This window comes from Budorcas taxicolor, chromosome 11, assembly GCF_023091745.1.
Source record: "Budorcas taxicolor isolate Tak-1 chromosome 11, Takin1.1, whole genome shotgun sequence".
Taxonomy (NCBI): Eukaryota; Metazoa; Chordata; class Mammalia; order Artiodactyla; family Bovidae; genus Budorcas; species Budorcas taxicolor.
The window spans coordinates 60,161,143-60,187,737 of NC_068920.1; the positions used below are offsets into that span (position 1 = coordinate 60,161,143).

The 26,595-nt window shown below is 47.4% G+C and overlaps 1 protein-coding gene across 2 annotated transcripts in view; it reads right to left on the bottom strand.

Moving 5' to 3' along the window:
• Positions 1–23,839, bottom strand: part of TMEM87B (transmembrane protein 87B) — a 46,822-nt gene extending 22,983 nt beyond the window's left edge. The window contains exons 1-9 of one of the 2 annotated variants that reach the window (XM_052648810.1): positions 23,681–23,839; positions 15,742–15,802; positions 12,753–12,844; positions 10,467–10,601; positions 9,273–9,326; positions 7,440–7,530; positions 6,074–6,135; positions 5,517–5,700; positions 1,026–1,125 (exon numbers count right to left, since the gene is read on the bottom strand). In XM_052648810.1, coding sequence (XP_052504770.1) covers positions 1,026–1,125; positions 5,517–5,700; positions 6,074–6,135; positions 7,440–7,530; positions 9,273–9,326; positions 10,467–10,601; positions 12,753–12,844; positions 15,742–15,802; positions 23,681–23,839 — 938 coding nt within the window. Of the gene's footprint in view, positions 1–1,025; positions 1,126–5,516; positions 5,701–6,073; positions 6,136–7,439; positions 7,531–9,272; positions 9,327–10,466; positions 10,602–12,752; positions 12,845–15,741; positions 15,803–23,680 lie in introns of those variants that run through there. The other variant, XM_052648811.1, reaches the window with a different exon arrangement.
• Between the last annotated feature and the right edge of the window lie 2,756 nt (positions 23,840–26,595).

Here is a 26,595-nt window from a genome sequence, read left to right on the forward strand (position 1 = left end):
TCACATGCCACAACTAAGATCCACCACAGCCAAATAAATAAAGAAATACTAAAAGAAAAAAAGATGTAGCTATGGTTCAGTATGAAGGTTTGAGCTTCTGGGAATCAGAGTCTTAGGGAACAGACTCCTTCCTGTTCACAACCAGGGACTCAAAGGTAAGAGGGAGAAAAGATCTTGATAGGATCTGCAGGGGATAGCCAGGCTTCAGACAAAAATTCTGACCTGGTGTTTAATCAGAGCATGCTCTCTTACAATATCTCAAACACAAACATAACACCTAACTGTGCTGCCTAGGAAACAGAAAATGACCTGAGCCTCAAGAATCATTTAAAATTTTCCATTATCCTTAAAGTTGATTATTCATCTAATTATAAAAAGTATCTTTATTTGAGGAAAGTACAAACCAGCAGGAGTTCCCAGGTGGCATTAGTGGTAAAGAATTTGCCTGCCAATGCAGAAGAGTGGAGAGGTAAGAGACATGCTTTCGATCCCAGGGTCGGGAAGATCCCCTGGAGGAGGAAATGGCAGCCCACTCCAGTATTCTTGCCTGGAGAATCCCATGGACAGAGGAGCCTGGCGGGCTGCAGTCCATAGGCTCGCAAAGAGTCGCTCACAACTGAGGCCACTGAGCACGCACACACAAAACAGCCAGCGCGTGGAAATCCATTAAAGGCACTGCCCTGGGGGTCCCGTGGTTAAGAATCCACTTTTCAATGCAGAGGTGGAGCACGAGTTCGATCCCAGGTCGGGGAACTAAGATCCTACATGCCTCGGGGCAACTAAGCCTGTGCCACAACTAGAGAGCCCGTGCGCTCTGGAGCCCTCACCTTAGAGCAGCCCAAGCTGCAACAAAGGCCCCAACTGCCACAACTGAGGCCTGACGCGCCCGAATAATTACTTGATTCAAGAATTTAAAGTCCCTTAAAAAACACATCCTGGCAGATATTTCCCTGTCCAGTTTCACAGGGGTTATCATGGAGATGGATGCGATTACAGGGTGGAGGTGAGGTGTCTTTTCTACTTACTTTACGATGCCGTATCCCAAGCTCACGATGATCACCAGGAGGCGAGCCAGAGTCCTCTTAATCGCAGATATCAACTCCGCAAATATCAGTAACCCCTGGGCTGACGGGGAAGAAGGAAAACCATTTGCTCTGGGTCCACCTGGACACCTGTCGCCAAGACTCTACACATGTACTATGTACAACTATTTTCTGACCTCAGACGAATTAGCCATATTTAAATTTAAAGGTCATCTAATCTAATGCTGTTTGCAACCTCGGTGAAGGGGATTCTCCACCTCCTGAAGAACTCGCTCTGTATCAGATCGGCTCTATGGGGCACGGTCTCCTCAAGCTCCCCTCTGTTCTCGCTCCCCCACTGGAGGCTAAAGAACTAGAGCTCCTTCGTAGTAGTAGACTCACTTTTGTCTGACTCTCTGCAATCCCCTGGACTGTAGCCCGCCAGGCTCGCTCCACTATCCATGGAATTCTCCAGGCAAGAATACTGGAGTGAGTTGCCATTCCCTTCTCCAGGGGATCTTCCTGACCCTGGAGACTTCCCTGGTGGCTCAGATGGTAAAGCGTCTGCCTACAATGTGGGAGACCTGGGTTCGATCCCTGGGTCGGGAAGATCCTCTGGAGAAGGAAATGGCAACCCACTCCAGTACTCTTGCCTGGAAAATCCCATGGATGGAAGAGCCTGGTAGGCGACAGTCCGTGGGGTCGCAAAGAGTCGGACACAACTGAGCGACTTCACCTCACCTCACCTTCACCTCTCCAGGGGATCTTCCTGACCCAGGGATCGAACCCAGGTCTCCTGCATTGCAGATTCTTTACCATCTGAACCAGCAGGGAAGCCCAGAGTCCCTTCCTGTCCTGTAAATACTTGAAAACCATAATGTCCTCAAGTGCTCTCTTTTCTCCAGGTTGTCCCCATCATTTACTGATTTCCACTCCTACTGTGTGGTTGTCACAGGAAAAGAAACACCATGTTCCCCGCCCTTGTGAAGCCTGGACTCTGGGCAGGACAGAATGCAGCAAGAGCTGGAGAAAACCGTCTGTGTCCCAGGATGGCAAGGAAAGCGACCTACACCTCATGGGGCAGGAAAAGCTTCTCAGAAGTGACATCTACACCAGGGTTTGAAGGCTGTTGTTGCTGTGGTTTAGTTGCTAAGTTGCCTCCAACTCTTTGCAACCCCATGGACTACAGCACGCCAGGCTTCCCTGTTCTTGACTATCTCTCAGAGCTTGCTCAAACTCCTGTCTGCTGAGTCAGCGATGCCATCCAACCATCTCATCCTCTGTCAGCCTCCTCCTCCTGCCTTCATTCTTTTGAAGCTTCAGGGTCTTTTCCAATGAGTCAGCTGGCCAAAATACTGTCGCTTCAGCTTCAGCATCAGTCCTTCCAGTGTTCAGGGCTGATTTCCTTTAGGATGGACTGCTTTGATGTCCATGCAGTCCAAGGGACTCGATGGAGGTGAAGGCTGGGTAGGAGTTACTGTTCGGAGGCGGGAAAGCGGAAAAGCAAAGGAAATGGCACGCGCAGCGGCGTGAAGGAAGAGAAAAAGCAAAATACGCTGCAAGACGGGACTTCCCTGGCGGGCTAGTGGTTAAGATTCTGCGCTTCCACTGCAGAAGGTGTGGGTTCGATCCCTGGTCAGGGAAGTAAGATACTGCATGCCTCACGGCATGGCCAAAAAAAAAATGCTGCAAGACGTGAAAGTGTGGCAGGTCTGCAGCAAGGCATGTAATGAGAGAGGTCAAAATAAGACTGGGACAGAAGCATGGCCCATTCACCTGGGTTTTATGCCAGCCATGAGTCTGGTCTGGCTGCTAAAGTTGCTGGGAAGTCAATGACAATAAAAAATAAGAGTGGAACTTCGCTGGTGCTCCAGTAGCTAAAACTCCTTGCTCCCAGTACAGGTGGCCCAGGCTCAACCCCTGGTCAGGAAATCAGATCACACGTGACAAAACCAAAAGTCTGCATGCCACAGCTAAAGACCCCAACATGCTGTACAATGAAGACACAGAACAGCCAGATAAATAAATAAGTCAAAAAAAAAAAAAGGTGAAAAATGCACTGACGAGCTACAGCCTATAGGCCAAATCTGGCCTGACATGTGCTTTGTAAATAAAAGTTTTATTGGAGAATGTAGCTACGTCCATTTGCTGTCTGTGGCATCTTTCCGCTCCTAGGACAGTAGCTGAGAAGTTGCAACAGAGCCAACAAAGTCAAAAATATTTCCTGTGTAGGTTTTGCAGGAAGAGCTTGCTGACCCTTAGAATAAAATGGACAGCTTTATTTTATCAAGACTGCTCTACTTAATGGCTTGGAAAGGAACATAGGAGAGGAAAATGCTTAGGAGACGACGCCAGAATCTAGCCAAGAGATGACGAGAGCTCTGGTGTGATGACAGAAAGGAGGAAAAAGACACTCAGAAACCGGCTCTTAATTCACCTAGTTATTCTTTTCAGCTCACATTTCTCCATCCTCTCCAGAAGAAACAAGAAGAGGCCTTGTCCAATACCTTGAAGAAGTTCAGATACATCGTGCAATAAGTTTATACATTTGCCTAATTGCCTAGCCGAAGCACTAGCCAACTGACCTATCCTTAGCGCACCCTTGCTATGTCCCAACAAGCACTGTTTCTTCACTGCTTGATTTTCTAGATTCTGTCCTTCCAGGACCAATGCTAAGCAAGACAGCCTGGGTTTCAGAGTCCACACTTGGGGAAATCGGAAGTAACATCAGCTCAGGCTCCGTCTGGCACCTCTCTTTTCCACTGCTGCTGCTAAGTCGCTTCAGTCGTGTCCGACTCTGTGTGACCCCATAGTCGGCAGCCCACCAGGCTCCGCCATCCCTGGGATTCTCCAGGCAAGAACACTGGAGTGGGTTGCCATTTCCTTCTCCAATGCATGAAAGTGAAAAGTCAAAGTGAAGTCGCTTAGTCGTGTCCGACTCTTGGCAACCCCGTGGACTGCACCCCACCAGGCTCCTCCGTCCATGGGATTTTCCAGGCAAGAGTACTGGAGTGGGGTCCCACTGCCTTCTCCACTCTTTCCACAGGACTCCTCACAGATAAGGACAGCTGCCCAGGCTTTCTATTCCGAGCCCTGGTGGAGCCGTCTCAGAGGGCTTGACGGCCCTGAGGCTGGCAGGTGGGCTCTCCTTCCCTTCACAGATCTCAGGCTTCGGCTGCCCCTCACCCAAGTCCACACCACCTTCTCCAGACAGAGACCCCTCACCACTGGCAGCAAAGAAGCTGACCTGCCTCCTCTGACAGTCAGGAATGCTTTAACACCCAGTCATAAGCAGCAACTTACCCTTTCTTCCTCATTTGGTTTAGGGCAGGCGTGCGCACACACACACACGTGCTTATACATCACTAAAACTTCTCAGAGAGCAATAACACCCCCAACATGCCTCCCTAGATGTGTGTCTTTGCTTTACTCTTTTGTATACTGTCCTTTTAAACTTTTCATTTTTGAGAAACTACAATACAGTTTTCTCTCTCTCCAACAGAGAAAGCAATATAATGAACTCCCATGTACTATCACTCAGCACCAATACTTCTCAACATTATGCTGTATTGGTCTCATCTACATTCCAACTCACCCTTTTTTCCCCAGAGGATTTTAAAATAAAGAACGATATAACTACACCCTTTGAAAATCTGCACCATGACCAATTCTAACTGACCATTCGAGTACATCCTGAGTGCTTTCTATCCTTTTGAGCTATCTCTCTTTCAAAGGTTCAGCGATGAAATTAACTGTATTTTTACTTTTCTGGCCACCTCCCTCCCCGCTTTTTTTTACCAGCCACACTGCGAGGCATAAGGGATCTTAGTTCCCTAACCAGGGATCAAACCTGTGCCCCCTGTACTGGAAGCACAGAGTCTTAACCACTGGAAGTGGGAAGTCCCTCTGTATAGACAGTGCACTCTATCTTTCAGCAGTCCGGGGCACATCTGAAGATGCTCAATTGAATGCTCGGCCGGCGTCCCACATCCCACTGTGTAAACTGGGACAGGGCCTCCCACGGTCACATGAAGTTCTTTGTAAAAGGCTGCAGGCACCATCCATCCTACACTACTCATCCAACTCCTGTGACCAAACTTTCTTTTCTTTTTTGTTGGGGAAAGAAGAAAGAGGATGGATGAAAAAAAGAAATGTGTTAAAAGGACTGGCAGCACCCAACGTCCCCAGTCTAGAATTTTGTACTGCTTTAAGCCAGTCACTGGTAGCTGAACTTTAGGGAATTTTTTTTTCCCCAGGAGGGAAGTCAGGGAAAGTCAGCAAGAACACAGAAAGCAAAGACCATACACATGCTATCCTAGTTCAGAGACCTACTTTGACACTCTCTTCTTGGCTTCTGTCCTTTTCATCTATACTATGGTTTCCCAAACCAGTGGATGAAGGTGGGTGGTAAGGGGGAGTCCCCTCTGCTCTGCTCACGAATGCTAGGAGGCTCTTGGGTTATACCATGTTCATGGACACACAGTCACTACTTACTTGATAGCCCAGTGCTGTTGATGTTTTGGTATTCAGCATAAAAAACTGCTTTTTCAAGCATTCCCAGGAAGATAACAGCTGCAATCCAGAACTGGATTCTTAATATATCTTTCCAGTAACAGGCGGACCACACCAGCCACAGCACACCATATAGGATATAAACTATACACATCGCCATGTAGAACTGCGGGGAGAAAAGCAACTTTAGTCAGGCAAGCCTTCTGATCATTCGAAAACTGAGACTTCTAGGAAGTACAAAAGACAACAGCCAAGGAAAAGAAAACGAAGCTGGAGAGATCAGGCCCCCTAACTTCAAACTGTACTACAAGGTCACAACTAAAACCGTATGGCGCTGGCACAAAACTGAAGACTGGCATTTCTCCATTCAGGTTTGCAATCCTTTATCTTCCAGTCACCATGGAACCAGAAATAGAGGGTGTGTCAGTGTTAGCTACTAAGGAATCACTGCCACTGATCTCTTTAAATTTTTGGAATATTCTAATTAGGATACAAAACTCATTTTTTAAAAAAGGAAAAAAATTATCAGAGATACTCACAATCATTAGAGGCCAATCTGACGCAGAGATATATCCATAAGGTCCCAACATAGAAAGAGAAACTGGAGAAGGCAGGATGGGGATAAAGAAATTAAGGTATTAAAATTAATAGGTTTTTCGTAAGTTTTTCAATGCAAGCTCATTCTAAGGCTCCAAGAATATAAACCAAGTGAACAAACACTAAATTTTTACCTAGCACACACAAAGTACTAGGTAATTACTAGTTGTTTGATTATGTGACCTTATCAAGCTATCTTCACTTATAGAAATGGTGGTACACAGCATGGGCTAAGTTGGCTCTTCTGCTCTTATGCAGAGAGCAAAGTAGTCCTGGTCAGAGACGGGCCCTGGCTGAGTCCCTGACCTCACTGAGGACTTTGTCTTTTGTAACGTAACTTGGACAAATTACTGGACTCCAGAATCTAGTTTGGGTTGTTGTCTGAGACAGCAATAACACAGTGGCAGGCACAGCGCAAGACTGGCAGGGCTCAGCAACTGCTACTGCACCATTCACTCTTCAGCAGAAGCTTCAAGCTGCCTCCTGGTATCAAAGAAAGGAGGCGGGGAGCAGGGTGGCAGCAGGGGCCCTGCCCCCTGTGTGGCCCAGTCTGGCCCATTACAGCACCTCCAGGAGGAAGCCCTGCTTCACATTCTCCAGAGCACCCTCTTTACCAGCTTCAGTGGGAAGAACAGCTCTGGGTCTCCTCTGCAGCCATGCCCTCATCTCATTGCTTTCTCCCTCCCCTTTGGACTGGGTGCCCCTCAGAGATAGACTGTGGCTTCACCTCTGTGTCCCAGTGGGTCAATCAGGGCAGTTTGTAAACTCCCAAGATGCTCACATGCTGTTTGGCTACTGTCAGCCCAGCAGATGCCCAGCCTAGAAAGTGAGCAACAAGGCAATTCCAGGACCTATGAGAGCATCTGCTCCCTTGAAAACTGTGTGATGCAAGCCTGGGCTCACACTAGGCACCAGGAGCCACAGCTTCCTGTGACAGAGGGTCTACCTCATTGGGCGGGCAGGGGAGCTCAGGGCAAGCCACAGAAGCCAGAGATGCTACTTCTACTCCTAGGCTACAAACACATGTTTTTTGTTTCTTTTTTGAACTTTTTAAAGAACAAATTTTTAAACCCCCAATGATGGCCATTTTCAAGAAACAGAATTTCTAGTCTGTTAAAAAAATAAATATTAGAGTTGAGATAAGCATAAAGTTTTAGGTCCCAGAAATAAACAGATTATTCAGTTTCGTGATTAAAGAAATTTCTTTTTGAATAATATATTTTAACAGAGACTGTAGATTTGAATTAATGACAAAAATGCAGAATACAGTAAAAACAGACTGTAGACATGTATACTGTTTAACCGTACCGTTCAAATTCCAGCTTGCATCTGTTTTTTCTGTTTTAACAGAAACAATAAAGATATGAAACCCATCTCTTTGTGTTTTCGCTACAACATCCTGAAATGAGAAAAAAAGAATCCTTTGAGTTACTTTTTAAAATTGCTTTTGTAAGATATAGCTAAACAACTGTTCACCATGTTTTAAATCAACCGTTAAGAATCGAACTGGGGGGACTTCCCTGGTGGTCCAGCAATTAAGAATCCACCTTCCAATGCAGGGGATATGGGTTTGATCCCTGGTCGGTGAACTAAGATCCCACATGCCAGGGGGCAACCAGGCCTATGTGCTGCAACTACTGAGTCTCTGCACCCTAGAGCCTGTGCTCCGCAACAAGAGGAGCCTAAGTCCCACAACTAGAGAAGGGCTGCGTGCTGCAGCCGAGAACCTGGCACCGCACGGCAGACCCAATGCAGCAAACACAAACGAAGCGGGCTCCTTACACACAGAGGCGGGCTGCAGGACAGTGGGGAGCAGAAGACGTCCTCCATTTTTTCCACCACCATCCTTCCAGACCCAAAGGATGGAGGAGGGAAAAAGCCTTTTCCACTTGCCAATATTTTCTACTTCTCGTATTTCTACAGGTTTCCTCCTAAAGTTACCATTCTATATTACCTTTCAAATAGTTTAATATCATCAAGCATTTGGTTTTTAAATGTGTGTGTTTTAAAATTAAACAGGGGAAGAAAGATGTCATATAACATGATTGAAAATGACTCAAATACAGTATATAGGCTAAAACAGGGGTCCTCAACCCCCCCCAGGCCACAGAGCAGTACCAGTCCGTGGGCTGTTAGGACTGGGCCACACAGTAGGAGGTGAGCGGTGGGTGAGCGAGCAAAGCTTTCCGTATTTACAGCTGTTCCCCATCGCTGACATTGCTGCCTGAGCTCTGACTGGCAGATCAGTGCTGGCATATAAGTGCAATGGCCTTGGGTCATCCTGAAACCACCCCCCACCCCAGGTCCGTGGACAAACTGTCTTCCACGGTAGCAAAAAGGTCGGGGGCTGCTGGGCTACACTGTTTAGATTCCTTCAGGCACTCTGTTGCTAAGAGTTCAGACCCACTGAGAAGCTGAACCCGCCTGCCTGGGAACTGCCTGGGGCCCTCCAACGCCCCCCTGTGGTTGGACCAAACTTCTCACACTCCTCCTCCCTGAGCATTTCCTATTCTTCCCTGTCACTGCCTACTCCTCCACCTGTGAGAGCATGTGTACGAAGCAGAGTTGGCTCAGCACCACTGCAGGCTGAATGCCTTCCCACTATCAGACTATTCCGTAAGACGGTTGAACAAGACCATAAAAGCAGAGTCTCAGTCTAAAAGCAAACACCAAGCTCTCCTAAATCTGCTTTCGGTCCCTACACTCAACTGTCTATAACCCTCTCAACCTCTTAGTCTTCTGACTTTTAGTAATTCCCCCCAATTCTAAATTTTCCCTCCACCTGGTGCTACATCGTAGTTTCTGTTTCTTTATTTCCCTAAAGGTGATACCGACTAGCCCACTGCTCTACTGTCTAAGGCATGTGACAGTGCAATTTTATTCTTCAAAGTAAAGGAAGACTACACAGAAGTTACCCTTAAATTATGGCTTTAAAGAGATTTTTTAAACAAAGAAACAAGTATGTACAGAATTCACACAGACGTATGTAAGAAAATACACTGTTTTAAATTACACTTCTTTTTTTCTTTCCTAATTCTACTCACCCTACTTAGGATCATGAGTATCTATCCATCAGCAGATTCTGCTCAGTCTTACTCTAACTTGTATATATTAGATTTAAAGGCAAAGAAAGTGACTTACTGTTGATCCTTCCTGGTTTGAGACATTTCCGGTATTTGATATTAGTTGTTTATTCTGGAAAAAAGAACAAAATAATTCCATTTTATACTTTTGCATTTCCATAAGGAAAAACAGTTCTAACAAATTGAGGGGGGGAAAAAAGCTGTTACAAAAAAAGTAAAGATTTGAAGGCAGAACACCAGAGAACAAATCTCACTGTACCCTAAACACTCGTAACAAAATCCTACACTTGAAAAATGACTTCCTTCTTCAGGGCAATGGTTTCTGTTGGCAGTGAGGGTGTTAGGAACCCAAAAGGGATTCAAAGTGCTCAGATGGTCTATACTTGATCTGGGTCTATGGGGGTGGGTTCGGGTTGTGAAAATTCATTAAGCCCTACACTTCTGATATGCATGCTTTATGTTTATTATACTTCAACACAAATTTTTAAAAGAACCCTTTGAAAAACAATTTTTTTAAGATTAAAAAAAAAATATTTATCTGGCTGTGCCAGGTCTCAGCTGCGGTGCTGGGATCTTCAGTTGTCACTGAGGCATGTGGGGTCTCAGCTGTGGCACGGGGAATCTAATTCCCTGACCGGGGATTGAACTCAGGTCCCCACATCAAGAGCACCGCGTATTAGCTTCTGGACCACCGCAGAAGTTCCCAAAATTTTTATTAAAGACATTTTCACTTCAGAATTTACAGGACAAAAAAAAATCAGTTAAAATAACACACAGCCTCACTACCCAGGGATGATCACTATCAACATTTTAGAGTCCAGTCTTCCAGGTTTAGTAGGAGAAAGTGCATAGAGGACAGTTTTCAAGTGTGTTAAATGCTGGAGCAACAGGCGCAGGGTCTAACAACATGGAGGTCACAGATCACCCTGACGAGCGCTATTCTGATGGGGTGAGGGTGGCAGAGGCCCGCCTGGGGTGGGCAGAAGAGAGGGGTGCAGCGACAGCGGATCACGGAAGGGTGACTAAAGGGTCCTCTTTCAAGGATGCTGCTGCGCAGGGTACAAAGGCAGGAACCGGTGGTGCCAACGTCTCACTCACTATGTCCTGCCACACACACAGAAGAACCGAACCTAAAGCTGATGAATTAAGATCTTTCTTTATCACAATACTGGTGAAACAGAGGTTAAATTGATACTTATATTCACTGGGAAACAAATACATCTGATTTCAACACGGTGAGACAGATACTCACATTCAGTGGGGGAAACACCTGTAAATCACCGCTGCACTCTACATTTTCATTTTTTGTTGTCCAACATTCACTGTTCTTGAAATAATGGCCACAAAAGTTTTCAGTGACCTGAAGTTCATGTTTCTGTGACAGCTCCTACGCAAGGTAAAGTTCTATGTCATGATTTATTTTCACTTAATATCTAAACAATACCAAAAATTTACTTTGTTTGGAACACTTGAAACATTCAGTAGAACAAAATAACAAAAAGAAAAACAGCCTTGCAAATAATTTTGTGTATAATACTTTGTCCTGGGATTACTTTCATTCTACTCCACGTATAAAGGATTTTAGAGAGAGCAGCAGTATTCAATTACAAGGAAAGATAAACCAAACACATAGTAACATAGAGCACAGATGGCAAAACCCAAGTGAATGCAGGGGAAATTTCATTTACACATCAACTAACAATGAGGTTCCAGGCTCCTGGGTGGATGAATAAAACCAGGCTCCCAAGCAAAGATTAAGAGGCTTTCAATGGCCAAATGGAAGGCCATGGACTTGAGTTTAAACAAACTGGGAGATGGTGAAGGACAGGGAGGCCTGGTGTACTGCAGTCCACGGGGTCACAAAGAGTCGGATATGACTGAGGGACTGAACAACAACAACTGGCCAAATATGGGACAATTTGAGCAAAATAGATAAAAAGAGTAAGAGATTATAACCCACCCAACAAACTAAAAATCAGTTGAGTCCATCTTGATAACTGACTGACTGACAGATAAGATAAAGGAAAAGAGAGAGTGCATTCTCATAGCAGGGCGCTGGTAAATGTGGAAGAAAGCATGGAATTGGAGAACCACCATTTAGCAGTCATCATGTGTGTGAGGGCTGTCGATTCAGTCATGTCTGACTCTGTGATTGGAGCCCACCAGACTCCTCTGTCCACGGGATTCTCCAGGCAAGAATACTGGACTGCGTTACCCTTCCCTTCTCCAGTGGATCCCCCCGACCTAGGGTTCGAACCTGCACCTCTTACATCTGCCTGCACTGTCTAGTGGGTTCCTTACTGGTAGCACCACCTGCGAAGCCCCAGCAATCATCACTAACAACTAACTAATCCGGCAAGAATCAAAGAACATTAAAACAAGGACCGATGAAAACACAGGATACGTACGTGTAAATACAAAGTATTTCTTCACAAATTATTGTTAACAACAGAGAGAAAAGTAGCAGCTTTACGGTGGAAAACTGACAGAAACTTCCTTAACTGACTGAGCAAATTAACATCATCAAAAATGGGACAGAACAGTGTATTTTCTAGTGCGTGCATGCTAAGTCACTTCAGCTGTGTCCGACTCTTTGTGACCCCATGGACTGTAGGCTGCCAGGCTCCTCTATCCATGAGCTTCTCCAGGCAAGAATACTGGAGTGGGTTGCCTTTTCCTTCTCCAGGGTATGGTATGTCTGACAAAAATATAATCTGAATTTATTCATGAGAAAATGTGAGAAACACTCAAATTGAGGGACATTTTATAAAAATAAATCGATTGTACACATCGGTGTCATGTCATGAATGACAGCCACCCCCTGCCCCCGACCTCCGCCCAAAAAAAAAAAAAAAACCCTGCAGAAATACAAGGTGATCCTGGATTGGATTCTGTATCAGAAAAAGAAAGAAAAAATAAAAGCTGCTAAAAAGGACGTTCTTGGGACACTGGCAAAATCTGAATAAGATTTATCAGCTAATAGGGTAGTATCAACATTAAATGTCCTAAATCTGATGTCCTATGCAATCTAAGTGAATATTTTTGTGATTTCCTTAGGAAGCACACACTGACCCTGCCTGGCCTCTTTTTCCTCCTCTCACACTCCCCCGTCTCCCTCCTCACCTCTTGATGAGATCTACTCATACTCATGAAATCTGCTCATCCGCACTAAAGCCCTAGGTTCCCTGCTACTCATTCTCTGAGATGAATGAAATTTTTACATTTCTTCTTTAAATTAAGTTGGCTTTTATTTAGGTATGATTCACAATCCCTTTATCAATGGTTCCTATAACTCTGATTTAAATAATTACTAATGTTTTTCATAAGATACAAGGAAACTGATAGATTTGTATTCTCAGAAAGCATGTATTTTGACATAATTAAAGCATTTATTGTTAAGTCCCCAAATAAATCTGTGGCACTTCTAAAACTACAGTCTCTAGTTCTAGACTTCTCACTTAATGAGCAAATAAATCTTTATACTCTGTAATTTTTCCTTCATAGCTTTACACTCATTTAAAATTTGCATTTTACTTACTTCCAACTCAGAATATTCATTGTGACAGGTATGATGCTCCAAATGCCACTCTATGGTAAACTTCACAGGCCTGGGACAACTGAATGACTTAACTGTTTAGAAAAAGAAAGTCTCATTTTGTAGTAACAATATTGTAAACAATATTATATACCCCAATTTAAATTTCAGGTTTCAAGAATTCAATTTAAAATAGGCTACCTTCAGAAAACAATGAGTAAAATATTACCTAATTCCTCCAAAAAGTCGCCACAAAATGGACAGATAAGTTCATTACATTATCACAGTGAACCAAATGTTGCTGTAAGACTAGTCATTTCATCTGTATGTTAAGTCCAGTGTTAAAATAAACTGAGTACCCAGATATGCTCAGTCACTGTTTATTTCACTCTGAAACATTCTCTTCACTGACTTATCCACCCAAAAAGTACTGAGTCAGCAGCCCTTGTGTGCCAGGAAGGGACATAATGGTAAACCAGAATAATCCCTGGATGCTTGACAAGAGGAATTAGGGGAAAGGAGAGTTAACAGTTAAACAGGCACCTTTGATGGAGGAGGGGGCTGAGAAGAGGGGATTAAGCAAGCCCTGGGCAAGGTGCCTAACACAGTCAGGTGGTCGTGAAGAATGGGGCCCCAGCAGGCTCACGAGCAAAGAACAGAAGTCCACCCAGGGAAGAGGTGGGTGGACAGCAAAGGCCCAGGAGGCGTGAGGGTATGGCAGAAGTATGACCGCCTGAGGCAGTTTGCGAAGGAATATGGGGTCACCTAAAGAAAGTGAAAGTTAAGTCACTCAGTCGTGTCGGAGTCTTTGTGACCCCACGGACTGTAGCCCACCAGGCTCCTCCATCTATGGGATTCTCCAGGCCAAGAATACTGGAGTGGGTTGCCATTTCCTTCTCCAGGGGATCTTCCCAACCCAGGAATCGAACCTGGGTCTCCCACATTGCAGGCAGACGCTTTAACCTCTGAGCTACCAAGGGGAAAGCCTGATGTCGGATCCACCAAACAGCATAGACACACATCCAAGGGACCAATGCTTAACTTTGCAGGCACTAAAGTTTTGCTCTGTGAGAACTCAGAGATGCTGTCTCCTCTTTCGCACTACAGCTGCACATGTATAAACCCAAATGCCCAATTGCTCCCTTAAAATAAATAGTAACTATACAGCAGACATGCAACGGTCGACTGACTCTTCAACAAGCCTTCCTGGACACCCAGCGTGACGAGGAGGTTGCCTGGCGAACATGGGAGCATGGCAGAGCAGGAGGCTCTGGTGCACCCACCCCTGCCAGCCACCTGTCAGAGCCTTGGTCACAGCTCAAGACTTCTTGCCCACCAGCGCTGAGGCACTGCCAGCTTTCACCGGACTAAACCCTCATTTAAAAAAAAATGCCTTTGCTCCTAACTCCCTCCTGCTGCCTCACTCTTTGTCCCTTTAGATATGTTAATACTAAACTGTGATCTACTTCAAGCCTGATCTCAGACATTCACATTGGGTTGCATGCTTGCTCAGTCATGTCAGACTCTTTGCGCCCCCCACGGACTGTAGCCCACCAGGCTCCCCTGCCCATGGGATTCTCCAGGCGAGAATACTGGAGTGGGTTGCCATTTCCTCCTCCAGGGGATCTTCCCGAACCAGGAACTGAACCCGTGTCTCCTGTGTCTCCTGCACCGCAGGCAATTCTTTACCGCTTGAGCCTAAAAACCAAATTCTGTTTCACCGGTCCATATAACCTTTTACTCCCCACAGAGCTTTTTTGTCTGCACCAGTGTTTTAAATCTTGTCTAGACACTGTGACATGAATTTATTAAAGCACTGAGATGCCAAAATCTTTTCCTCACCCACCTTGGGCTTTGATTTCTTCTTACCAAGTTGTTATCACCGACCAAAGATCTATGATCTCAGGGAGCTGCTTTGAATTCACCTCTGCTTTCTAGCTAATGACTCGCCTACTTCCATCAGCAGAGACCACACAGGGCAGGACAGCCCAACAGATTATCAGAGGATGGCATGAGAGAGAAATGGGCATGGCTGTGGAGTCCACGAAGCCAAGTTGCTCTACCCAACAAAAAAAACCACTCCTTATCCCCAGACTTTTGTCCTGGCGACCAACTGACCTAGTCAACTTACTGGAAACACCAAGAGGCGTGAGAGCACAGTAAACCCACTAAGTTTACAAGAAACACTGAGATCCAGTGTAAACCCACTTGTTGTTATTTAGTCGCTCAGTCGTGTCCGACCCTTTGCACCCCCATGGACTATGGCCCTCCAGGCTCCTCTGTCCATGGGATTCTCCAGGCAAGAAAAGTGGAGTGGGGTGCCATTTCCACCTCCAGGGGATCTTCACGACCCAGGGATCGAAGCCGCATCTCCTGCATTGATAGGTGGGTTCTTCACTGCTGAGCCACTAGGAAAGCCTGGAAACCCACTAAACATACTGAAAACCTCTCCCTCTATGACTTGTCATGACATATCGGTATTTACACAGACAAGAGTCCCGAGCAGTACTTTCGCTTTCATAACCCCTAAAATCCTAAATATCAGTGTCTAATAATTTTTATTTCATACTAGAATCGTGTATATTTAGACAGATTTCAGAGGCACAAAGGTTTCATCACAATCATGACATTTCCTATATCCATAAAAGAATTTATTGTATTTTAAAAAGGATTCAAAGTCAAATTTCACAGAGGTGAAATACTTTTTTGCTGAAGATTCCTTTATTAGGCTTTAACTATAATTTTTAAAGAATGATTCATATTACATTTTCTGAGACAAGATTAGAAAAATCCATTCTTGAAAATAACTACATTTTCTACTGGATCAAGAGACTTTTAAAATGTTATAATCACCCAAAAACATCTGCCTAGTTTAAAGTACATAATATCATAATGTGTCATCTTAGTTTATATTATACTAATATATTAGATTATATGTTGCTTACTTATAATTTATTATTACTTCAGTATTATATTAGCTTATTATACTTACCAGAAAACTTGATCTCAGTAGAGTTAAACATAGTTTTCCTAAATATCAAAGGTCCTGATTTCTGTAATGAGAAACAAAGAAATATAGAAAGATCTTGTTAGGGACTTCCCTCGTGGTCCAGTGGCTAGGCAGGATTCCCTGCTCCTCAAGCAGGGGGTCAGGTGTGATCCCTGGTCAGAAAACTAGATCTCACATCTAACTAGTAACTAGCTAACTAAGCACAGCTAATACCCGGTGCAGCCAAATTAAGAAATAAATATACTGGACTTCCCTGGTGGTAAGTGGATAAGAATCAGCTGCCAATGCAGGAGACCTGGGTTTGATCCCTGACCTGGGAAGACTGCATATGCCGCAGAACAACTAGGCCCGGGTGCCACGACCACCCGCTCGCCCAGAGCCTGCACTCTGCCATGGGAGAAGCCACCGCAATTAGCAGCCCACGCACTGCAAGTAGAGAGTAGCCCCTGCTCGCTGCACCTGGAGAAAGCCCTCACACAGCAACGAATATTCACCGCAACCAACATATATACATACACATGTATTTTTAAAAACTAATAAAGAAAAAGCTTGTTAAAAACATTTCTCTCTACTGTCTAAAAGTACTACTGTATTTTGGAAAATAAGCACCAAAGAACTGACGTTTTTGAATTGTGGTGCTGGAGAATATTCTTGAGAGTCCCTTGGACTGCAAGACTGAACCATGAATCCTAAAGGAAATCAACTCTGAATATTCACTGGGAGGACTGATGCTAAAGCTGAAGCTCCAATCCTTTGGCCCCCTGATGCGAAGAGCCAATTCACTGGAAAAGATCCTGATGTTGGGAAAGATTGAAAGCAAAAGAAGAAGGGGACGACAAAGGATGAGATGGTTGGATGGCATCACTGACTCAATGGACATGAATTTGAGCAAACTCTGGGAGATGGTGAAGGAAGCCTGGAGTGCTGCGGTCCATGGGGTCGCAAAGAGTCGGACACGATTTTGCGACTGAACAACAACAATCCTTTCACTCCCCACTATGACCAAATCGATTATTTTTTTTACTTTCTTTTTTTTAATATAAATTTATTTTAATTGGAGGTTAATTGCTTTACAATATTGTATTGGTTTTGCCATACATCAACATGAATCCACCACAGGTATACACGTGTTCCCCATCCTGAACCCCCCTCCCACCTCCCTCCCCGGTACCATCCCTCTGGGTCGTCCCAGTGCACCAGCCCCAAGCATCCAGTATCATGCATCGAACCTGGACTGGCGATTCGTTTCATATATGATATTATACATGTTTCAATGCCATTCTCCCAAATCATCCCACCCTCGCCCTCTCCCACAGAGTCCAAAAGTCTGTTCTATACATCTGTGTCTCTTTTGCTGTCTCGCATACAGGGCTATCGTTATCATCTTTCTAAATTCCATATATATGCGTTAGTATACTGTATTGGTGTTCTTCTTTCTGGCTTACTTCACTCTGTATAATCGGCTCCAGTTTCATCCACCTCATTAGAACTGATTCAAATGTATTCTTTTTAATGTCTGACTAATACTCCATTGTGCATATGTACCACAGCTTTCTTATCCATTCGTCTGCTGATGGACATCTAGGTTGCTTCCATGTCCTGGCTATTATAAACAGTGCTGAGATGAACATTGGGGTGCACGTGTCTCTTTCAATTCTGGTTTCCTCGGTGTGTATGCCCAGCAGTGGGATTGCTGGGTCATAAGGCAGTTCTATTTCCAGTTTTTTAAGGGATCTCCACACTGTTCTCCATAGTGGCTGTACAAGTTTGCATTCCCACCAACAGTGTAGGAGGGCTCCCTTTTCTCCACACCCTCCCCAGCATTTACTGCTTGTAGACTTTAATGTAAATCTGGGACTTCCCTGGTGGTCCACTGGTTAAGACAACATGCTTCCAATGCAGAAGTCACAGCCTTGATCCCTGGTGAGGGAACTAAGATCCCACATGGTGTGTGGTCAAAAAGAGAAAAAACACAGCAACCCATAAACCTAGTCCCATCACTGCCTGGCTCAGAGCCTTGTCCCGTGTAATCTACTCCCTGCAGCGGACGTGACGCCCCATAAGGCTCACAGCCCGAGGCCAGCAGCGCACAGGGGCTGAGGGAGGGCTGCGAGTCTGCGCGCCTGCGCCTGCTCTCCTGGCACCAACATAAACGCACCTTTGAGAGAACAGCTGACCCTCTCTCTGAGCTGTGGCTTACCACCCTCTGTGTGTGCGCTCAGTCATGTCTGACTCTTCGACACTTCACGGACTGTAGGCCGCCAGGCTCCTCTGTCTATGGGATTTCCCAGGCAATAAGGAAGCGGATTGCAATTTCCTTCTCCAAGGGATCTTCCTGATCCAGGGATCAAACCTGCGTCTCTTGCATCTCCTGTACTGGCAGGCAGATTCTTTACCACTGCACTATACCACAGACTGTCTCTTTACAACAGACCAAATCTCCCTGGGGCTCCCAGGGCCCGGTATACCCAAGACCTGGTCCTCAAAAACATAATACTCCTTCCAGCCCTCAGGACCTTAGTGGTCAACCTGAAAACTTACCTGAAAATTTACTCTTCCTCTAGTTATTTCCTTCTGACGCCTGAAAGCCCAGCTCAAAATCCCCTTCCTCAGGGCATCTTCCACCACGGCCCATACCAGGCCAGGCCTCCCTTCCAAGGTTCGTGGGACCCATTCCTTACATCCCTTAACACAAGCACAATGAAACCTTGTACTAGCTAGTTATTTCATGTCTGCCCTCAGTCAGCTCAGTTGCTCAGTCGTGTCCAGCTCTTTGCCACCCCATGGACCGCAGCATGCCAGGCTTCCCTGTCCATCACTAAATCCTGGAATTTGCTCAAACTCATGTCCATTGAGTTGATGATGCCATCCAACCATCTGATCCTCTGTCGTCCCCTTCTCCTCCCGCCTTCAATCTTTCCCAGCATCAAGTTCTTCCCATCAGGTGGCCAAAGTACTGGAGTTTCAGCTTCAGTATCAGTCCTTCCAATGAATATTCAGGACTAATTTCCTTTAGGATTGACTGGTTCGATCCATGTCTGCCCTCACCAAGAATAAAAATTCTGTGAGAAGAGATTAAGTTAAACGAACAAGTGGTTAGGAATTACAGGAAAACCATGATAGGAGAAATGGTTCTTTCTTGATAACCCTTTCCCCTCCCTGATGGTTTTTTTCAAGATTTTTTTTTAAATGCAGATCATTCTTTTTTAAAGTCTTTATTGAATTTGCTACAATATTGCTTCTGTTTTATGTTTGGGTTTTTGTCCTTGAGGCATGTAGGATCTTAATTCCCCGACCAGAGATCAAACCTACACCCCCTGCATTAGAAGGTGCACTCTTAACCACTGGACCACCAGGGAAATCCCATCCCTCCTCAACAGTTTCAACATCAATAAAACCCTGGTCCAGATCCCTCCTCTGAGCTGATGGTCCACATACCCAATTACCCAGAGGTCATGCCCTCTGGGATGTCCAGTACTGTCCACATTTGAGTGAGTGAGTGAGTGAGTGAAGTTGCTCTGTCGTGTCCGACTCTGCGACCCCATGGACTGTAGCCCACCAGGCTCTTCCGCCCATGGGATTCTCCAGGCAAGAGTACTGGAGTGGGTTGCCGTTTCCTTCTCCAGGGGATCTTCCCAACCCAGGGGTTGAACCCAGGTCTCCCGCATTGCAGGCAGACGCTTTAACCTCTTTCACCTGCACTAAAGCAGACGCCTCCCCATCTGCTCCTCACCAGCTCTCCCGGTGCTGACCAGCCTGGCTGTATGCAGATTATGCCACCGCCAATCACCCAAGTCGTGGTTTCGTCCGGTCTCTCACCTCCATCAGCACCTCTCCAAGGCACGCCTCCTTTATCTCACAGACACTTCTCAGATTTAGCCCTTTCCCTTCATTCCTGCAGGGCCTCCCTGGTGGCTCAGTGGTAAGAATCCACTTGCCAACACAGGAGACATGGGCTCAGTCCCTGCACTGGGGAGGCCCCCCAAGGAGGAAATGGCAACCCACTCCAGCATTCTTGCCTGGGAAATCCCATGGACAGAGGAGCCTAGAAGGCTACAGTCCATGGGGCCACAGAGTCAGTCACGACTGAGTGACAAAGCAAGCACCCACTCCATTCCTGCCACCACTGCCCTGATTCAGGTCTACACTCCTGCAATTAACTGGGACCTCTGCCTCCAGACTGGCGCCTACAACTCACCCTTGGGTAACAGCCACCGTGATTAGCAGGTATGTCTAAACTCTTCCGTGGCTCGCCCCCATCCACACTCCCAAGTTGCTACTGGTAGCCAACATACAAATTCAACCTACAAAATGGGTTGTGTTGGGCCCACAAGGAGCCTTTTAAAACTTTTTCTGAATTAGTTGACACAGTAAAAATATACGGACTTCCCTGGAAGTCCAAAAGTTAAGATTCTGCACTTTCCCTGCAGGGGGTGAGGGACTGACACCTGGTTGGGGAACTAAGATCCCACATGCTGTGTGGTGCAGCCAGAAAAGATAAAAAAAATGTGCCGACCGCCCTACAGCATCCACAGCTAGAGCTGAATGGCAAGCACCCTCTTCAGCAGTGGCATGTCATCTGCAATTCACAGCATTCCCCACCAGCCCCAAACCTAACTTGCTTCACTCACTGATAGGACTTGTCTCAGCCCCCACAGATCCTTGAGTTTGAGATCCCTGTCCACAAGCTCAAGGCCAAGCTCACGGATGGAAGGCTTATGGTGGTCCAATCCCAACTAACATTCCAGCCTTGTCAGCAGACTCACCAAGAGTTTCTACATGGCTGCCGCTATACTCGCCACCTCCTTCTTCATCTACGCATCCTTTCAGAGTCAGCCAGGCACCAACTCCAGAAAGTGGGGTTAGGTGATTTCCTCAGTGCTCCAGTAATATCCCAAGAATGCCACCATTTGTGTAATTACTACCCACGAATCTGCTCTCCCTATCACTGTGTGAGCTTCCTGAGAGAGGCGGCTGTGTCTAAAACACATCCTTCCAACAGCGATGGCCAGTGTAGTGCATGGCACATGGTAGGCAGGCACTTAAACTGTTAGCCTTTACAATCGAAAGAACCATCTCTGGATGAATTTGCAGGACAAATGAAAGAAAACTACACTTTCCTTTCCAGTGCTGAATAACAAGTTGTGACAAATTAAAATAGGAGAGAGGAAAAAAAAACATCAGCCTCCCCTTTGCAAAGAGCTTTATGGATTGCTACTGTCCTGAATTACACAGGACTAAAGATCACGTGGGGCTTTCCTGGTGGCTCAGTGGTAAAAAAAATCCGCCTGCCAATGCAAGAGACATGGGTTTGATCCCTGGGTCAGGAAGATCCCCTGGAGAAGAAAATGATAACCCGCTCTAGTATCCTTGCCTGGGAAACCCCATGGACAGGGGAGCCTAACGGGTTACAGTCCATGGGCTCACAGAAGAGTCGGACAACACTCAGCGACTAAACAATAAAAATAAAGACTATATGGGATCCAAAGAAAAATTTTCTTTCTCATGCAAGAAGCAAAGTTATTTTCTCCCCATGGCTTTAGAAATCTCCCTATCCTAAGTGTACTTGGCAAAGATCTTTACAGATATGTGTAAAGCTGGACCCTGGGGGTCATGATGGGCCGCCCCTCCTCTCCCTTCCGCCAGCGGGGGAAGTCCCTAATGGACGGAGCCTCCCAGATCCCAGGGACCAATGACAGCACACTTCGCCGGCTAAAGCCGCCCCAGCCCAGCCACGCAGAAGGACCTGTCAGCCGGCGACGCCTCGCCCTGGCGACCTATCCAAACCCCCGTCCATCTAGCCTGACCATCCCTCGCAACGAACGTATAAAAGCCACCCGCAACACGGTCGGGCGCGGACTTCCTGGAACTGCCTCGTTGGGGTCCGGGAACGGCGCCCGGGAGCGCTTCGCCATTAAAACGCCTGTTAGGCGCTCTTCTGGTGTCCTGGTCTTTCACCTAACAATGTGTTCAAGCAGTCTGTTTGCAGCCGATTTATTTCCAATTTATTCTGACTTAGTTTATGCTATCCACTACAGAAGCAGCAGGAAACCTTAAGTGTGGTTCTCTGTGAAGGAAAGTTACTTGGCTCAAAATAGCCTGGTGTTAAAACTCCCCTCCAGGTCCTCCCCACCATTCTATGCAAAACAAAGAACTCTCTCACCGGAAGAAAGATGGACGTTAAGGTTGACTATACCTAGCTGGACCCAGCTCCCAGACTGTCCAGCCTCTGGCCAAGCTCCAGAATTCTTTGCCCCAGCCGTTTAGGAGATAACTACTCTGAACAACCTTGGAGAAGAACCGGCCCCCTTAAGACAATAGCTTTCCACATACATGCCTATACAAACTTACTCTTTTGGTGGGTTCGTGCAGCAGCTCACTAATCTGACTACTGCCCCTTCTCACCTCATTGAAGGTGATCTGTTCTATAAAGTGCCAGTCTTGTTCTTTTTCTGAACCTCGCCTTCTAACTCCCTTACCTCACACTCTGAATTTTGCTTTTTACTGTTCAGAGAAATTCAATAATGGAGATACGTAGGCTCTATGACTGGTACACAAAATAGGGCGCCAACCCAGGAAAATCCTGGAAGAAATGGTTGCACTGGGTCTTAAAGATTCAGCAAGATACATACTCTAGCCTCTAGGTAGCTTTTGTGCCACATAAAGAATTTGTAGTCTCCCACATTACCTTCTTTTTCTGATTGAGGAATTCAAAATGTAAGTTTTGCCTTTAGAGTTCGGACATCCAGACTTCCGGGGGGTCCAGAGGTTAACCATCTGCCTGGCAGTGCAGAGGACATGGGTTGGATCCCTGGTCCAGGAAGATCCCATATGCTGCAGGCTCACCACAACTACTGAAGCTCCAGTCCTAAAGACCCTGCACTACAGCAAGAAAAGCCTCTGCAATGAGAGGCCTGAGCACCTCAACTAGAAGTAGTTCCCGCTCACAGCAAACGGAGAAAACCCGCAGGCAGCAAGGAAGACCCAGCGCAGCCATAAATAAAAATAAATTAATAAAAAGAATTCAGACATCGCTTCTATACATGTGGAAAATATTCATCTCAAACAGAGATGGATGAATCATCTGACTCTAGAAAAGTGGTAGTAAGGCCTCTTCGATTTCCTGTCCCTCTTTAGCAAATTTTTCCAAAATTCTACCCCGGCGTTCCTCCCCAACATGAGACATGAAACTTCCGGATGTCAAGTTCTCAAATGGCCTGCCCTGGAAAGGAAGAGTTTCCATGGGCTCAAGCCTCCGGACTAGCCTTGCAAATGTCCCGCCCCCGCCCCCCAACCACACATACTCCCAGAACTGTGATAGGAGCCCGAGAGAAATTCAGAAACCCAGAAAGAGGGAAAGTGGCATGACTGTTGCCTGTTCCCTTCTGGAAGGAAGAAAAAGGGAGGGAGGGAGGGAGGCAGGAAGAGAGAGAAAGAGAGGAATAAAGACGCACACGCTTTATAAATGTATGCGGAAACTGAAACCCTGGAAAGCCCTTCCTGTGGCCACGCGGGTGTGGCACTGTGGCTGCACCCCGGCACGAGGGGTCAAATCCAAAGATGCCGCTACGAGTGCCAAGCGGTTCAGGGCTCAGATCTGAATAAAGAAGGGCCTGATCTAGCCAGAGGCTGTCCGAGCAGAGCGAGAGGCCAGGACTACGGGAAAGATGATTTTCACTAACAGGGTTCAGAAGGGAGAGCCGCGCCCCTGCACAGAAGCCTGACTCGTCTTCCCCATAGGCCAGGTCTGGCCGGAGCAGGGGGCGCTCCCCGCCCACAGCGGACAAAAGGCCCAGGAAACCTACTGGGCGCCCAGAGCAGGCCTGGCCAGATGAACAAGCCAGGGACTGGCTCCCAGCGGGGGCCAGAGAACCCTGCGGGCCCGAGATGCGCCTCGCCTCGGTCCCGACATTCCGCTTACGTCACTGATCGTCGCGGTCCAGAGCCCGACCTCGGGGACGGCGCCCACAGCCGCCGGGCCGCAGCACAGGAGGCACAGGGCGAAGCGCAGCAGCGGGCGCCCGGCAGGAAGGCGGCGGCGGGCCGGGAGCCAGACCCCGTCGCGGCAGGCGGCAGCCATCTTTACGCGGAAGCCGCACCTGGCGCTCCGCCACACCGCAAGCCCGCACCTGGTGCAGGCCCGCCCCCGGGAGGCGGGTTCGGGCCCAGGAAGTCTGGATGGGACGTGGAGACTGGGCTCAGGGCCAGCTGGGGCGGAGAGTGGGGGGCAGGGGGAGGGGCCAGAGCGTGAAGAGTAGAGGGGGAGGGGCGGGGTGGGGTCCGAGCGTGGAGGTGGGGCCAGGCGGGGAGGCGGGGCCTGGAGGGGAGGCGAGGGGCGGGGCTCAGGGCCGGCCGGGGCGGGAAGGGGGTGCCCAGAGCGTGGAGGTGGGGCCAGTGGGGAGGCGGGGCCTGAAGAGGAGGCGAGGGGCGGGGCCCAGGGCCGGCGGGGGCGGAGAGTGGGGGGGGGGGGCGACCAGAGCGTGAAGAGTAGAGGGGGGACGGGGGGCGGGGTGGGGTCCGAGCGTGGAGGTGGGGCCAGGCGGGGAGGCGGAGCCTGAGAGGAGGCGAGGGGCGGGGCTCAGGGCCGGCCGGGGCGGAGAGTTGGGGGAGGGGTGGGGTCCGAGCGTGGAGGTGTGGCCAGGCGGGGAGGCGGGGCCCTGAGGGGTTGGGCCTCTGTGTGAAGGCGGGGCGGGAGGGGAAGCGGAGCTCTGAACCAGGCTCATGTGAACGCGGGGGTCCGGAGTGGAAGCGAGGGGCGGGGCTCAGGGCTGGACGGGGCGTGGCACGAGTGTGGAAAGGAAAAGGGGCAGGGAGGAAGAGGGGTCCAAGTATGAAGGCGGGGCCAGGTAGGGAGAGGAGCCGGCAGAGGAGGCGAGGGGCGGGGCTCAGCGTGGGGCAGGAGTGTGGAAGCGGGTGGGAGGGGAGGCGGGGCTCTGAATCTACCTGAGCTGGAGGTGGCTTTAGCCAGAGGCCCAATCAATCTCCACGTGGCTGTGGTCAACTTTTGTTGTTGTTCAGGCGCCCAGTCGTGTCCAGACTCTCCTATCCCATGGACTGCAGCACGCCAGGCCTCCATGTCCCTCATCATCTCCTGGAGTTTGCCCAAGTTCGTGTTCATTCAATCAGTGATGCAGTCCAGCCATCTCATCCTCTGACGCCCTCTTCTCGTTCTGCCCTCAGTCTTTCCCAGCATCAGGGACTTTTCCAATGAGTCGTCTGTTCGCAACATATGACCAAGATTCTGGAGCTTCAACTTCAGCATCAGTCCTTCCAGTGAATAAACAGGGTTGAGCTCGCTTAAGATTGACTGGTTTGGTCTCCAAGGGGCTTTTGGGAATATTCTCCAGCACCGCAGTTCGAAGGCATCAATTCTTTGGCGTTCTGCCTTCTTTACAGTCCAGCTCCCACAACCATATGTGACCGTTGGGAAGACCATAGCCTCGACTATACAGACCACTGTTAGCAGAGTAATGTCCCTGCTTTTCAACACACTGTTTAGGTTTGTCATCGCTTTCCTGCCAAGAAACAATCGTCTTCTGATTTCATGGCTGCAGTCACTGTCTGCAGTGATTTTGGAGTCCAAGAAGAGGAAATCTGTCACTTCTTCCACCTTTTCCCCTTCTATTTGCCATGCAGTAATGTGGCCAGATGCCATGATCTTAGTTTTTTTAGTGTTTAGTCTTAAGTCGACTCTTTCACTCTGCTCCTTCACCCTCATCAAGAGGCTCTTTACTTCCTCTTCGCTTTCTGCCATCAGAGTGGTATCATCCACATATCTGAGGCTGTTGATGTTTCTCCCACCTATGTTGATTCCAGCCTGTCATTTCTCGTGATGTGTTCAGTGTATAGGTTAAACAAACAGGGTGACAGAGGCTTATAGGGTGGAGCTACTAGCTACTAGTTAAAGTTCTCTGTGTGATTCAGTTTCTTGGATCCTTTGCATTTGTTCATACCCCAAGCCCCTCATCTCATGGGAAACAAATTGTTCTCTAAATTCATGGTGAGTGCCTACAAAGTGCTTTGAGGTCGGGTCAGTTGAACCCAAGGCACTGTATTGTGAATATATTGTCAGTGAGATGGTTAATAATTTTTAGAACGAATGAAGTTGCCTGGTTACTGTTTGAAGCTCAGAGGGGTAAAGCTTTTGTCTGTCTTCGTTGTTTACTTCACCAGGCATTTTCAACTGTGAAAAGTGAACAAATGTCTTGCTGTCAAAGAGAACTGCAGTTGTTCATTTATTATTAAATGTAAATAATGTCCAGAGGGAGAATGAAATCCTAGTTTTAACAATCATTAATGTAAAGTATGACCAATTTATAGTCAAGAGGACATGGTCTTATCAGTCACCCTGTGCTGTGCTTAGTTGCTTGGTTGTGTCCGATTCTTTCTAACCTCATGGACTGTAGCCCTCCAGGCTCCTCTATCCATGGGGATTCTCCAGGCAAGAATACTGGAGTGGGCTGCCATGCCCTCCTCCAGGGAATCTTCCGATCCCAGGGATCAAACCCAGGTCTCCCACATTGCAGGCGGATTCTTTACTGTCTGAGCCACCAGGAACTCATCCATTTGCTAGTCACTTGTTTAGCCAGTGATTATTGAGAGCCAGCAGTGCAGTATGTGTGTGCTCAGTGATATCAGGCTCTGTGACTCCACACTTCCTCTGTCCATGGGATTTTCCAGGCAAGAAAAATGGGATGGGTTGCTGTTTCCTCTTCCAAAGGATTTTCCTGACCCAGGGTTCGAACCTATGTCCCCTGTGTCTCCTGTATTGGCAAGCGGATTCTTTACCGCTGAGCCACTTGAAAACTGTATTGAGAGCCTAATGCATAGTAAAGA